Genomic DNA, 13,508 nt, shown 5'->3' with positions numbered 1-13,508 from the left:
AGCATTTGATTCCTTCGTTTCTCTGTGTCACATTTTGGTAATTCTCACAATATTTCAAACTTGTTCATTATTATTCTATTTTGTGCGGTAATCAGTGATCTTTGCTATTACTACTAGGACTTGCCGAAGCCTCAAATGATGGTTAGCACTTTTCAGCCATAAAGTGTTTCTAAATTAAGGAATGTGCATTTTTAAGACATAAGGTATTGCACACTTAATAGGCCCCAGTATAATACAAACCTAAGTTTTATATACACTGGGAAAACAAGAACTCGTGTGACACGTCATTGCGGTGGTCTGGGACCCAGCCCACACTCTCCCTCATGGGTGCCTCTATTGTCAAACAGTGAAACTGGTTTTCAAGAGGCTGAGAATGAGCTGGACTTCAGTATTTCAGTGCTTGAGGAGTCCTTACACATGGAGTCGCCAAAGCACACAGAAGACAAGGCTTCCCTTGTGCTGCAGTGACAACCAAAGCAACCAAAATGAAATCATTTCTACGGTATCCAAACCAGCATCAATTAAAACAACCCTGAGTAAAACACGGACTGACGATTCAGAACACCGGTGAACAAATGTCCTCAGAGACAAGAGGGTCTAAGAGCTATAGGATGTGTTACAATCCATATGGGGGTTGAAGGGTCGACACCAACCTGTGTGTCAACCTCCCATCCGTCATATCCACCCGCTAGGGCGTTCACGAGACTATTTTTACGCTCCAAGATTTACTCCATTAAGTCCGTGCGAAGCTGTCCTAACACATCTCTGAATCTCCGTTATCTCGTGAAAATCTCAAACCCAACTAGGGCTTTGCTTTTACTCACTTTTGACTCTGCACCTAACCTGGGGGAGGTGGTGAAACGGAAATAAATGAGATTTCTTTGTGGAACCTGACCAAGGATGACTATATACCGTTCGTCCTCAAGTAATGTCTTTACTCCCCTCAAGTAAAGGGTCCTCCTCCCTCCCCAGGATGTGCCACAACGTTGGCCAATTTGCCCCCCGAGTTCGACAATCCATAACGGAGCTGCAAGGAAAGGTGTGCAGGACGAGATTATCGGGCCCGCGCGGGAACGAGGGAATCGGACTCCTCTGATAACGGCGAACCCTAAATGCCACCCCTCCTTGTTCCGTTACAGAGAATGTGAGCGAGAAATGTTTATTCCTCGGCTTCCTGCACAACAAGGAGACCTAACTCCTGTCCCGCTATCACCGCCCACTACAGACACGGGTCCACGTTGACCCACAACGCGGAAACACCGAGCCTCCTCTACGCCTTCCCCCCAGGCCTGAGGCTGCCCCGCCCCTTCCGTAGACGTACCGGAAACGAGGGGCTTCCGCAGAGGATGTCCCGCCCACTCGCCTCAGAAGCGCCTAGCTCAAGGCTCCCTAGAATATGCCTGGTAGTCCCCAGGTTTGTTTGTTTGTTTTTCTCCTTGAAATGAGAATCGCGTCATGGGGCGTCCTTCATTATTCCCTTCTTGGAAATTCCGCGTGATCTTCTAGCCCTGAAATCCCTCCCACGGATGCAGGCGCCTAAAAGGCAGCCCCGCGGTCTTGACGTAAACTTGGGCGCCGGCGCAGGAAGGACCCCTTCCTCCCCCTTGCATCCGCTTTCGTCACTACCGGTCTGCGTTGAGCCTGCCTCCGGGAGGAGCCGCGTGCCCAGCTGCATGGAGCTGGTAGCTGGATGCTACGAGCAGGTACTTTTTGGGTTCGCTGTACACTTGGAGCCCAAGGCGAGCGGCGACCAGGAGGTGAGAGCCCGCGCGGGGAGGGGCCGCCGCGGGTGGGGCGGGCGCCGTCGGGTCTGGTTCCCACAGCGCAGCAAGGGAGTGCACCGTCTGATTTCTTAGGGATTCGGTGACGAAGCTCAGGAGATTTAAAATACACGTTAGCCTTTTAAAACACGGAAAAGGCATTTCATACGACGAGACGATGCCTGTCTTTCGTAGTAAACATTCCGACTACTGTGCACGAAGGAAGCTGGCATTTCTGCAAACGGGCCAGTGGGCCGTAGATTATGAATCCAAGTTGACAGCCCGTGAGGTGTTCAGGGTTTAATGAAAGAACAGTTCGCCCTTTCACTGAATTTATGTTCCGGTATTTTACAAAATATTTGAGCTAAATCCGGAAAAACTCCTCACAGATAAAGTGACACCAGTTCATTATTGGGCCCTTACGGTGAGGCCAGTACTTGCAGTGAAGGTGCAAAGAAGCGAAAGGCATGGATCCTGCACTGGAGATCTTCCCGACATAAGGGGGAGAGGATGAGGGAGGCAAACACGTGCAGAAAAATTACAACAAAATGTAAGAATTTTACTGGGTGTGTGCGTTAAAAGGTTAAGTAAATTAGCAGTAGTGAAGCAGATAGGACATACCCAGGACTAGAAGCAAGATCCCTTAACTTTTAGTCCTGTGCTGTTTTTTTTCCCCTAAGCAGTCCTAGGTATTTCCCAGAAACTTGTTTCTTTGAGTACTTGTTTACAAAGAAGTCAAAGTGTCAGTCTTGAATTAACTAGAAAATTGGAAGTATATGACTTGACTGATTGTTTTTATTTATTTTGTTTTCTACTCTGGTGGTTAATCTGCCTTTGGCTGAAAGGTACCTGTTTTGAATACTCAAAGATGCTGCTGCTGATTGTGTTCTTTCTGTAATTACGTTGCGTTCCATGCTCCAGACACAGAGTAGTCCTCACAGCACCCCTCTGAGGCAGATACAGTTATTCCCATTTTACAGATGAGGAACCAGAAGTTGAGATAGGTTAAGCGACTTGTTCAAGGCCACAGAGCTAATAAGTGGCAGACCTCGGACTCAAATTCCCAGGTGTCTCTGATGCTTGAAGCGCTTAACCGTTACCCAGTACTGCTTCTAAACCTAGTCAGGCAATATTCCAGATAACCAGCCTTCCTTCTGTAATATGCACAAGCAGAGGTTGTTCTTTGATTTATGGCCATAGCAGCTCTTCAGGAATGTTGTACCTTTACTCAAAAGAGGCCCTCTGGGTCCTGATTGATGGAAGGGCTATCCTGCTGTCGTTTTTAGGAATTAATTTGCAATAACACATCCTAAGTGTGTCCAAACATGTTTGGTGATTTTTTTTTTTTCTTTGTTGGTTTATTTGTTTTGCTAATACTTCTTGATGCACCTCCCTTAATTTGTGGGGTATGTGTGTGTGTATTCAGCCGTCATCCTTCGCACTCAACCGGTCACACTTTCCAATCCAGAAGTTTCATGGCAGCAAGCATAGAGTTCTCAAGACCTCATCTTTGGTCATTCTCTAGGGCTCATGTTAGTATTAATGCAAATCCCGTTCATTTTTCTTTATAGGCGTTGTTATGTTGATACTTATCTCTGTGACATCATATTGTGTCTTGTCTGTCCTTCCCACAGGAATGGCAGCTCCCTTAGGATGAGGACTTTTGTTTCTTTTGTTCACTGCTCTGTATCAACTGCCTAAAATGGTGCCAAGCACATAGTAGTTATTCAGTATTTGAGTGAATAAATTCAAATCAAGATTTGGACATTTGAGTGAATGAATGGTATGGAAGTGTCACATCTAAGTAAACATATTAAGGAGTTAAGGATTTGGATGGGACCTTAAAGTCCCTGTAGCCCAGTCTTCATAATTGTTTTGATACTCAGCGATGCCTTCCCATCTCCTGCTTTACCTTCCTTATTCAATTCTCAGATTGTTTGTGTGAATCTACCTTTCATTGCATAGTCTTTTCTCCATTTGTAGGATCTGTTGAGAGTTTTCATAGATCGTGAAACCACTTATCTCTTTGTAGAGAACTACGATACGATCGTGGCATGGCACTGACTGTATGTATCACTCTTTAGCAGAAATGGACTCCTGTGGCCGACTTCACTCACCATGCCCACACTGCCTCCTTGTCAGCAGTGGCTGTCAGTAGCCGTTTTGTAGTCACTGGGAGCAAAGATGAAACCATTCACATTTATGACATGAAAAAGAAGGTAGACCATGGGGCTCTAGTGCATCACAATGGTAAGAACATTGTATTCTTCAAGACAATAATGTTGAGGTATTATTACTTTACGGTTTGACTTCAGATGAACAATTCATTAAGTGTCTGATACGTAGCAGATTCTGTGCTAGGAAATACAGAAATGGAAAAAATGTGGTTCTTTGTCCTTAAGTTATTCACAGTCTGTATTGGGACAGAAGGGAGGCACTTAACCCAGACTAGAGGGCAAGGAGGAGGAAGCAAGTTTTCATTGAAAACTTCCTTAAAATGACACCTGCATAATTTTATAAGAAAAGTATCAGTTGTTGGCTAGGTGAAACTTGCAAGGTAGAGGAAAGGACATTCCAGGCAGAGCAGGCAGTGTGACGAGCACAAGTGGTAGCATCACATGAAGAGCCGACTTTATTGAGGGCCATCAGGTACCCAGCGGTATGCCAGGAAGGTATAGTTGTATCGTCAGTTCGCAGAAGAGAAAGCCTAGGCTCAGAGATGTTCCATGACTCGCCCAGAGTCACAAAACACTGGAACTGGAACTTAACCCTAGGTCTAGAGCCCGTTTTTTGTTTTTTAAAAAATATTTATTTGTTTATTTATTATTTGGCTGCGTCGGGTCTTAGTTGCGGCACACGGGATCTTTGTTGCGGCGCGTGGGCTTCTGTCTAGTTGTGGTGCACAGGCGCCAGGGTGCATGGGCTCTGTAGTTGCGGCCCGCAGGCTCTCTAGTTGTGTTGCAGTGTGTGACCGTAGTTGCCCTGTGGCACGTGGGATCTTAGTTCCCCGACCAGGGATCAAACTTGCGTCCCCTGCATTGGAAGGCAGATTCTTAAGCACGGAACCACCAGGGAAGCCCGTAGAGCCTGTATTTTTAACCACTGCTGTGTCTGGGGAGCTGTAAGGAGCTCGCTATTATGAGAGGATTGGAATGGAGTTGGGAGTGGCTGGAGAAGTAGTTGGGGCCAGATCTCGGGGGCCCTTGCGTGGAGGAGGTTGGGGGTTGAATGAGAAGGAGGCAGCAGCGCTGACGAAGGTGCTCGTGGTTTGGATGCCTCTCCTGGAGAGGTGCCAGGAACAAGTAGAGGACTGACGAGGGCCTGACTGAAGTTGGAGGCTGTGGATGGACTAGCATGTGTTTGCAGTAAGCCACAGACATTTCTGGAGAGAGAGGACGGTTACTTGACGTGTGCAAGAGAAGGATCGATTTACAAGGGAATTGAGGGTTTCGGAGAAAGAATAGGTTGTCAGCCTAGAGAAGATAGGGTGTCAAGGGTCTGCAGATCTCCAGAGTAAAAAAAACCAGGTGGATTGTGAGTGGAAGAAGGGCTGGGACGATGTGAGGCTGTGGTCAGAGGGTAGAGTTAATGTGGAAAAGCTCTCGGTGGTAACGGTGTCCGGGCTTTAGGGGTGAGGGACGAAATACAGAGGAGGCAAAGGTTACTGGCATCGAGGAGGTCGGGGGGCTGATCCGCAAGCCACAGTTGTGTGTTCCACGCCGATGGTGCAGTTGACCGGGGTAATGGGAGGACCGAGGGACAGAAAGACTGAACAGGTAATTTTTTCCCCGGGTATTGAACATCATGTGCTGTTTTCACTGCATTTTCCCAGGGGACAGAGGAGGAGGGATTTCACATGTGTTCCAGAAGGAAAAGGGAAAGGAAGAAGGAACTTAAGGTAGTAGAATCACTTAAATACATACTTAGTTTGAGGAAACTCAGCCAAGCAAGTTAGTTTCCTGCAGTGAAAGGCAGATAAAGACAGGTACCCTTTTTCTTACACTATCATATATTTCAGAAGTTCCACACCAAGCATTGGCTTCTAGCAGTAAATTTAGAGTGATCAACGTCTTTCTTATATTAGATGGTCCTTAGCTACTTTGACAGGTGTCTCGCTTTTCAGCAGAAGCTCGGCTCTGAGTGATTTCAACGTACGTTCCTTTTCCTCTCTGTCTCCTAATCCCAGTTCATACAAGGAAGCCTCCTCTCTCCCATAGGCTTGGAGGAAATAAGTTAAACGAGTCTAGTCTGTCCAAACCCATTGGTACAGGTGTTCAACAAGAAGGGACTTAGAAAGAGTTTGGATAGGGGATGAATTAAATAGGGTTCCTGATTTCCTTCATTCCTGGTACAAATCCTGTTTTTCTAACAGTTGGTAATAGATAAGCTCTTTTCCAGGGAACAAATGGAGTCGTGGAAAGAAGGAGTAGAAGATGTGGGAAAGCAAAATTCCCGAAATGAGAAGTAGGGAAGGAGGAAAACATGGGCAAAGTGGCTGAAGTTTCCCCCTTTGAGGAGAAGGGAGTCCATAAGCCCACATATTATTAGTGCTTTTTGGGGGTGCAGAATTATTCCGCACAGATCTCTGGCTCTTTCAATATAAAGGGCAGAGTGTAAAGGATTGACCAGGAGGTGTGTAGATGGACAGTAACGACACAGGGGTTCACACTCTTATTCTGAGAAGGACAAAATAGTAAATATTTAGGCCTTGCGGCTCTACAGTCTCTGTTACGACTACTCACTTTGGCCGTGCCAAAGCATCCGTAGACATTTTGTAACTGAGTGAGCATGGCTGTATTCCGGTAAAACTGCATTTGCAAAACCAGGCCACCAGCCAGATCTGGCCGGCAGGCAGTGGTTTGCCGACTCCTCAACTCTAGGGCAATTAAGCTGGGTGACACAAACTTCAGAGGATAAGGAATCTTACCTGAGGACTGATTTGAGGGATTGAGTACTGGGTTCTTCCATCACCTCACCTCGCTCCAGCCTTTCAATATTTGAGGAGCGCTGTAGGGGAAATTCATGGGCGATCCAGGCTTCAGTTTGAGTGGAAGGGAGTGCAATGTTTTGTAAAGAAGTTAAAAAGATGTAGGAAGATTTGTTAACCATGGAAGGAGAATACAGAAGACATAATTAGTGTATTGTTTTATGAAATTGTAATAAATTCTTATGACAGTGAATAAGAACTGTGTAGAAGTCAAATCAAAAGTAGCTCTGAAGGCATAATAACTGCATTATGGGTGGTTGGGTAGCTAATTCACTGTTTGGAAAGTAGAAGTCGTATGGCTGTGCGTCTTGGTTTGACGCCCAGATTAGCTGGTTAGTTTTGTTTGACTTCTGCTCAAACTATCCTAGCCAGCCATCTCCAAAATTTATGATTATGGGGATGTAAAGCAAGAAAGTGAACTGATTAGTTCAAACCTGTATCTACAACTAGAGAAACGCTTTGCTGAAAATATTTACATAGGCTTGAGATTGTATGATCTTAGATGAAAAACAAACTAATTTCTTCACCCAACACTTTAAGGCATGTTTCGGTAATATTAAGATATTGGATGTTTTCTTACTGCAGCTTAGCCTTCAAACCAGAAATGGAGTTTGCACTCAAAATGAAGTTAGTTCTGCCTGTCTCGGTTTTTCCACAGGCACAATAACTTGCCTGAAATTCCACGGCAACAGGCACTTGATCAGCGGGGCGGAGGACGGCCTCATTTGTGTCTGGGATGCAAAGAAATGGGAGTGCCTGAAGTCGATTAAAGCTCACAAGTGAGTCCAGACTTCCCCATCGGCCTCCAGGTGCCAGTCAGGTTGGGGACTAACTGTCAGTTTCCTTTTAGAGGACATGTGACCTTCCTTTCCATTCACCCGTCTGGCAAGTTGGCCCTGTCTGTGGGTACAGATAAGACATTAAGGTAAGTCATTAAGGCCCAAGAGCACCTTTACTAAGCTGTGGTCTTCGTTCTCCAAGTATAACGAGAACCCACCCCGGGACATCTTTTACTATAGTAGTTAGATTCTGTTTCTGTATTGTCTCACATTGTCAGCCATTTGATGATATTTTGACACAAGGGAGAGGTTGAAAGCTAGTGAACCTTTTCATAATGGAAAAAAAACGACAAGCTCTATATTCAAACATGCAAGTTACATTGCAGTTGTAAGCTGTGAAGTAGAGGGTGATCCTAAAAAGAAGAGTTTTAGGGGGTGAAACCTTTTGAAAATACAGTGGACTCAGCATACATAGGAAAGGGCTGTGGGAACAGAGCGAGTTTTAATCTTCCTTGATAATACTTCACATGGTGCTGTAAGAAAGAAGGCAGTTCTTCTGAATAGCCAAGTAGTTAGTAAATTTTCATTTGAGTCTTCCTTAAACTTACCTTTATACCCGGTCAGAGTTGGTGATTATGCCGTAAATGAGCTTCCTGTTTTGCAGAACATGGAATCTTGTGGAAGGAAGATCGGCATTCATAAAAAACATAAAACAAAGTGAGTATTTTTGTTTGAAATGTATTTGAAAATTTGATGGGACGTGAATGTATATACACACATTCTTGTGAGCATGTACACATACATTTATTTTTGTGCGTGGTGGTGGTTCCCTCTGAGAGCAAATGCTTTAGGTTAATTTCTTTTCCCACTTTAGATTGGGATTCTTGGTGTGGCTCTGCCACCTTCCAGCTGTATGACCTTAATGAGTCTTGGAACCAGTTCATTGTTTACAATTTAACTCACAAAATACGTGTTATAAGTTTGTTGTGAAGATTGAATGGGATAATGGATGTGAAAATGCAGTGTAAATATTTGCTGTTTTTATTATGACCCTGATCAGTTTTTTTTTATTCATGAAATACAACAGCTTTGTGCTTTTAACTTACAGATGCTCACATAGTGGAATGGTCCCCAAGAGGAGAGAAATACGTAGTTGTCATACTGAACAAAATAGATGTCTATCAGCTTGACACTGCATCCGTCAGTGGCACCATCACAAATGAAAAGAGAGTATCTTCTGTTACGTTTCTTTCAGTAAGTGATCGGAAATCAGTGATGGGAGTTTAGTATGTGTGGTGATATTGTTGATGTCATTGTTGATGACATTCTGGGTACTATGTTGATGACATTCTGGATAGTATTCTGTTTTTGCTCTCCTAGGAATCTGTCCTTGCAGTGGCTGGAGATGAAGAGGTTGTAAGATTTTTTGACTGTGATTCACTAATGTGCCTCTCTGAATTTAAAGCTCATGAAAACAGGTATTTTTTTCACTAATCTCTGTGCATGTACGTGTAGAATCTCTTATAAATGCAGTAGCTTCATAAAGCAGGGTATATGTTTTTTATGAACGACCGCAGATATAGTCAGACATGTCTACATATATATGATTTCTGGAACCTAAGAGGATAGTGGGCATGTTGTTCTCTTGGCCTGAGTGATACAGAAGTGGTGAAGTTGTCATCAGGACTAGTCACTTGCACAAGATATTTATTTTCCCAATAATTTCATTAGACTTGAGGCCTGAAATCCTCAATCCATGCTTGAGCAGGGAAAAACAATTAAACAGTCTTGAGCTCTGCCCCTGACCACTCTTGTCCTTTTACTTTATTCTCCTTGTCCACTTCTAGCACCTTTCTACGCTATTTGTTTTTCCTGCAGGAGAAATAAATGACATATTGACCTCTGTCTTGTGCCAGTTTGTTATCTCTTGCTCACTGTATCTCTGGGGGTAAATGTGAGTCTCAGAGTAAACGGTTAAGTAACTGGACCAAGATTACCCCCCTGTTAGGTATTGGAGCTGGGAGTCAACCCAGTTCTGTCTGCCTCTGCCTCTGCTGTTTCCAACTGTAATTTTGAAAAAGTCGATTATGGATGGTTATACTTTAATGTGTTTTATTTGCATATTCTTTTATGTTTCAGACAACTCTTAGTTTTTATTTTCTAAATAATAGTTCAGCTTTAAGAAATCTCTCTTTGTAAATACTCAGAATACTGCAATCATTAGACAGGCCCTAGTTTTCCCCTGTATTGAGAAATGAACATATTCTTCAAGGCCGTATAGCACTTACGAAATTTGGCCATTCATTCATTTAACGAGTATTCACTGAGCATCCATAATGAAATACTGCAACAAGAGCTTGCACTCTCCTGGCTCTTATCTTGTAGTGGGGCAACAGAGAGATGATAAACAAGCAGGTAATTGTAACAGGAAGGACATGGGTATTATGATTTGGGAATAACACGGGTAACTTAATTAGATAGGTTGATCAGGGAAGGGGGAGTGAGACCTTAGGGATAAAGGAGCTATTTCTAAGAAGAAGAGAGAACTGTACGCACAGTGGCCCTGAGGGAGGAAAGAACTTGGTGTATTTTAGGAACAGCTAGAAGACCCATGTGACTGGGTCAGAGTGAACCAAATGGTGCATGGCCTTGCAAGTCATGGTGAGGAGTTTGAATCTTATACTAAGTGCCTTTGTAGATATTGGTTTATCTATGTCCCACCACTTCCTCCCTCTCCCGTGTTATTATAAAGCAGATCCAAGCTTTGTAGAATTTTAAGACTGGGAGTAACATGGTTCGATTTTTCAAAAATTGTTAGGGGGCAAAAATGGAAGCAGCGAGGCCGATTAGTTTACTCCGTAGTCCAGAAGGAAAATGATAGTAGCTTAGACTATGGGTGGCGGCACTGAGGACAAGAAAAACAGATGCAGAGGAGGAGGCCTCGGGTCATCTCTGTTGTCTTTTCTCTCGGTACTGACCTTGTAGTTTCCTGAGGTGAGGGGCTTTAAGTATCTTTATTTCCTTTATGATAATCTGATGATTTATAGTTACCTGTCACTATCTTTTCAACTTTTTCTTAAGGTATCATTGACAGTCAATTTTTTCTTGGAATTTAGACCTTGAAAATGACTCACCAACTCATGGGAGCGTGAAGCATGTTAAATTTTAGGCACTGTTCATTGAGCAGTTTGGAAATACTTGAAGCATTGAAAAGTCAAGAGACTGTGCATAGAAGCTTTTTAGCAGTATCATACTATCTGGAAGAAAGGGTCTTTTATGGTGTTACTATTTCTATCCTAGGGTAAAAGACATGTTCAGTTTTGAAACTCCAGAGCATCATATTATTGTTACAGCGTCGAGTGATGGTTTCATCAAAATGTGGAAGCTCAAAGAGGACAAGGTCAGTGTCCCAGCACAATGTAAATACACTGAATGGGAGTCTTACTGTCAATATTAATTTTGAGTTAAGTGAGGTGGAATTTTTTTTAAGGGTCATAAGGCATAGATCTTGAAACTTTTAAAATCTCTTCCAGGCATGATTGACATTCGTGGTTTTAAAGTTAGGGTTCTGTAGCACTGCCTTAGGAGTTGGTATTGGTGAGTCTGAGCTGACAGGATTCCAGAACTCCTGCTGTTAAAATCAGAGAAGCACGACTTTCTTCTCTTTTGTATATTGATGTTCTCTGTAAGATTTTGTTAAATAAACATAGTGCCATTACTAAGGAAAAAAAAATGGGGAATTTTTGATCAGTTGTAGAACTAACAATAGTTTTGAAACAGATAATTGGAAACTTAAATTCCCTTTGGTAGTCTCCCTCTTACAGATTCTTGGTTTATTATTCTTCATTCTCTTATAAACACATTCTGTGACTGTGGTTTGTTGAGTACCTACTTTGTGCATGGTTCTTTGTTAAACCCAGAAATGACCACAATGAAATGGTCGCTTTCCTTAGTGGAGCCCTTCTTAGAAATCGGCTCTCGTGAAGGACTTAGTCAAACCAGTCATGAATCAAGATAATACATTTCTTCTAGGCAGTATATTTTATACTCAAAATACAGTGTAAGTTTTAAATTAAGGTAACATGTTTATGGAAAAATGAAAGTAATATTTAAAATCCCTCTGTGTTAGTTATCACGAATTGCCGGTCCTGTTTCAGGGGGTTTCCCCGTCTTTGCTGTGTGAAGTAAACACTAACGCCAGGCTGACATGTCTTGGAGTGTGGCTGGACAGAGTGACAGACACGAAAGGAAGCCTGCTTCCAGCTGTAGAACCATCTCCTGGTAAATGAAATTGATCGTTTACAGAAACTAAATAATCTGCTATCTCTTTGAATCATTAAAGTGGAGGAGATCCAGATGACTTTATTGTGGGCTTGTGTTTATTTCAAAGGGAAAAACACTCTTTAAATGCAATGTCTCTTGTATTTTAGTAAGTAAAAAAGAACAGTCCGAAAGGAAAAAAAAGGAATCTGGCCGTGAAGTCCAGGAGGAAGAAAGGCAGCTAAAACCTGACACGAAGAAATGCGGTTTAACTGGTGACAGTAATAAGCCAACAAAGGGAAGCAGCCTGATATCAACCAAGAAGAGGAAAACAGTAGAAATGTTAGAAAAAAAGAAGAGCAAAAGGAAGAAAATACGAATGATGCAGTGAATCCCAGATTTCTCCTAAGAGAAAAACTTTCAAATGTACTTTTTTTTTTTTTTCTGAGTAAAAGCTAGGAATTTCTTCTTTTGAAGAAAATGTACAGCTTAAAAATCACTTTCAGCATTTTGTTTTTTTAAACAGTGGTAAAACTTTTTGATAGGCAATATTTTATTAATTATATATCATGGCAATATATAGTATGTTAATGTATAATATATAATTTTTACTGTTGTGTAAGGCAAATAAAGATCTTTCTCAAAATATTATAGCTTAAAATAATACAAAATCTTGAATGCATTTCTTTACCAGAAGTAGATCAAGGAATTGTTTTTCAGATTTTTCTCCTAAGTGAGGGAAGAATGAAAAACCTGCATTACTTTGGCTTTTTCACGTGGTTCTAGTAATTTTAATGCGGATTTTGTTTGTTTTGGTAACAAAAGATATAAAAAGATTTTCATACCAGGAAGTATGTTAAGACAAGCTTAAAAATTAGATATATAAAATAAAATATGTATGTGTAAAGCATATGCTTAAGTTTAGGGCTATGTACATAAGAAAGTTAAAGAGAGGCTTCCAAACTTCATGTAACTATTCTGTTTCCAAGCAGTGGTTTGTTTAAGAGGTTACTTAAGGACAGGAAAATGACATTTCCTTTTTTTATTTTCCCATCTGTTTCAGGGCATCCAAAAAACTCGCTTAGCTAATCTTCTGACAAAGGTGGTCTTAAAACTAGCCATTGATGATACTCTTTTCTTACCTAGAAAATTAAAGCATTTTCCTTAATGGATTACTGGATGTTTTGAAGAGACACAGTAGCAGAGGATTTATAGGTCTGACTTAGCTGGGAAGATGTTAAATCCCTGAGGCCAGCAGGGGACTCCCTCCTGATTAGGCAAAATGAGGATCTTAACACTTGGACACTAAAGTGCCGCTCACTTCATGAGAGGAAATCATCTAGGAAACGAACCAAACCATGTGTCTGACATTTCCATCCAACTCTTTGTTGTCTTACTTCAGGCCTGTAAACAAAGATGAATATAGGTTTGGTTATTTTGTTTTTGAGACTTTACTTTTTTATAGCTGTTTTGGGTTTATAACAATATTGAGAGAAGGGACAGATTTGCCACTCTGTTCTGTTCATCTCTCCCCATCTCCACCGCTGATGATCACTGAGCTTTTTCCCATCTCCGAAGTTCTGCCTTTTCCACAGTATCATGTAGTTAGAATCATGCAGTATTGTAGCCTCTTCAGATTGGCTTCTTCCACTTACTAACATGCACATAAGCTTCCTCTGTGTCTTTTCATGGCTTGATAGTTCATTTCTTTTTAGTAATAAA

The 13,508-nt window shown here is 42.2% G+C and overlaps 1 protein-coding gene across 2 annotated transcripts; it reads left to right on the top strand.

The window, feature by feature from the left end:
• The first annotated feature begins 1,347 nt into the window (after nt 1-1,347).
• PAK1IP1 (PAK1 interacting protein 1) lies at nt 1,348-12,631 on the top strand. 2 transcript variants are annotated; one of them, XM_065885094.1, is made up of 10 exons: nt 1,348-1,757; nt 3,845-4,010; nt 7,406-7,526; nt 7,598-7,672; nt 8,191-8,243; nt 8,635-8,780; nt 8,907-9,004; nt 10,827-10,926; nt 11,684-11,807; nt 11,957-12,631. In XM_065885094.1, the coding sequence occupies exons 1-10, from the start codon at nt 1,527-1,529 to the stop codon at nt 12,175-12,177; spliced, it is 1,335 nt and encodes a 444-aa protein (XP_065741166.1). In that variant the 5' UTR covers nt 1,348-1,526; the 3' UTR covers nt 12,178-12,631. The 2 variants fall into 2 exon arrangements, with proteins under 2 accessions (XP_065741166.1, XP_065741167.1); XM_065885095.1 differs by having other exon boundaries at nt 1,657-1,757; nt 3,848-4,010; nt 11,957-12,285.
• The last annotated feature ends 877 nt before the right edge of the window (nt 12,632-13,508 follow it).

The sequence above is a fragment of the Phocoena phocoena genome, chromosome 10 (assembly GCF_963924675.1).
Source record: "Phocoena phocoena chromosome 10, mPhoPho1.1, whole genome shotgun sequence".
In the NCBI taxonomy this organism is placed as follows: Eukaryota; Metazoa; Chordata; class Mammalia; order Artiodactyla; family Phocoenidae; genus Phocoena; species Phocoena phocoena.
This window is presented reverse-complemented; position numbering and strand designations above follow the sequence as displayed.

Coding starts and splice junctions, on each gene's coding strand:
- PAK1IP1 (XM_065885094.1), top strand. CDS start 1,527: ATGCAGGCGCCTAAAAGGCAGCCCCGCGGTCTTGACGTAAACTTGGGC. Junction 4,011..7,405: donor GGCTCTAGTGCATCACAATG/GTAAGAACATTG, acceptor GTTTTTCCACAG/GCACAATAACTTGCCTGAAA. Junction 7,673..8,190: donor GGTACAGATAAGACATTAAG/GTAAGTCATTAA, acceptor CCTGTTTTGCAG/AACATGGAATCTTGTGGAAG.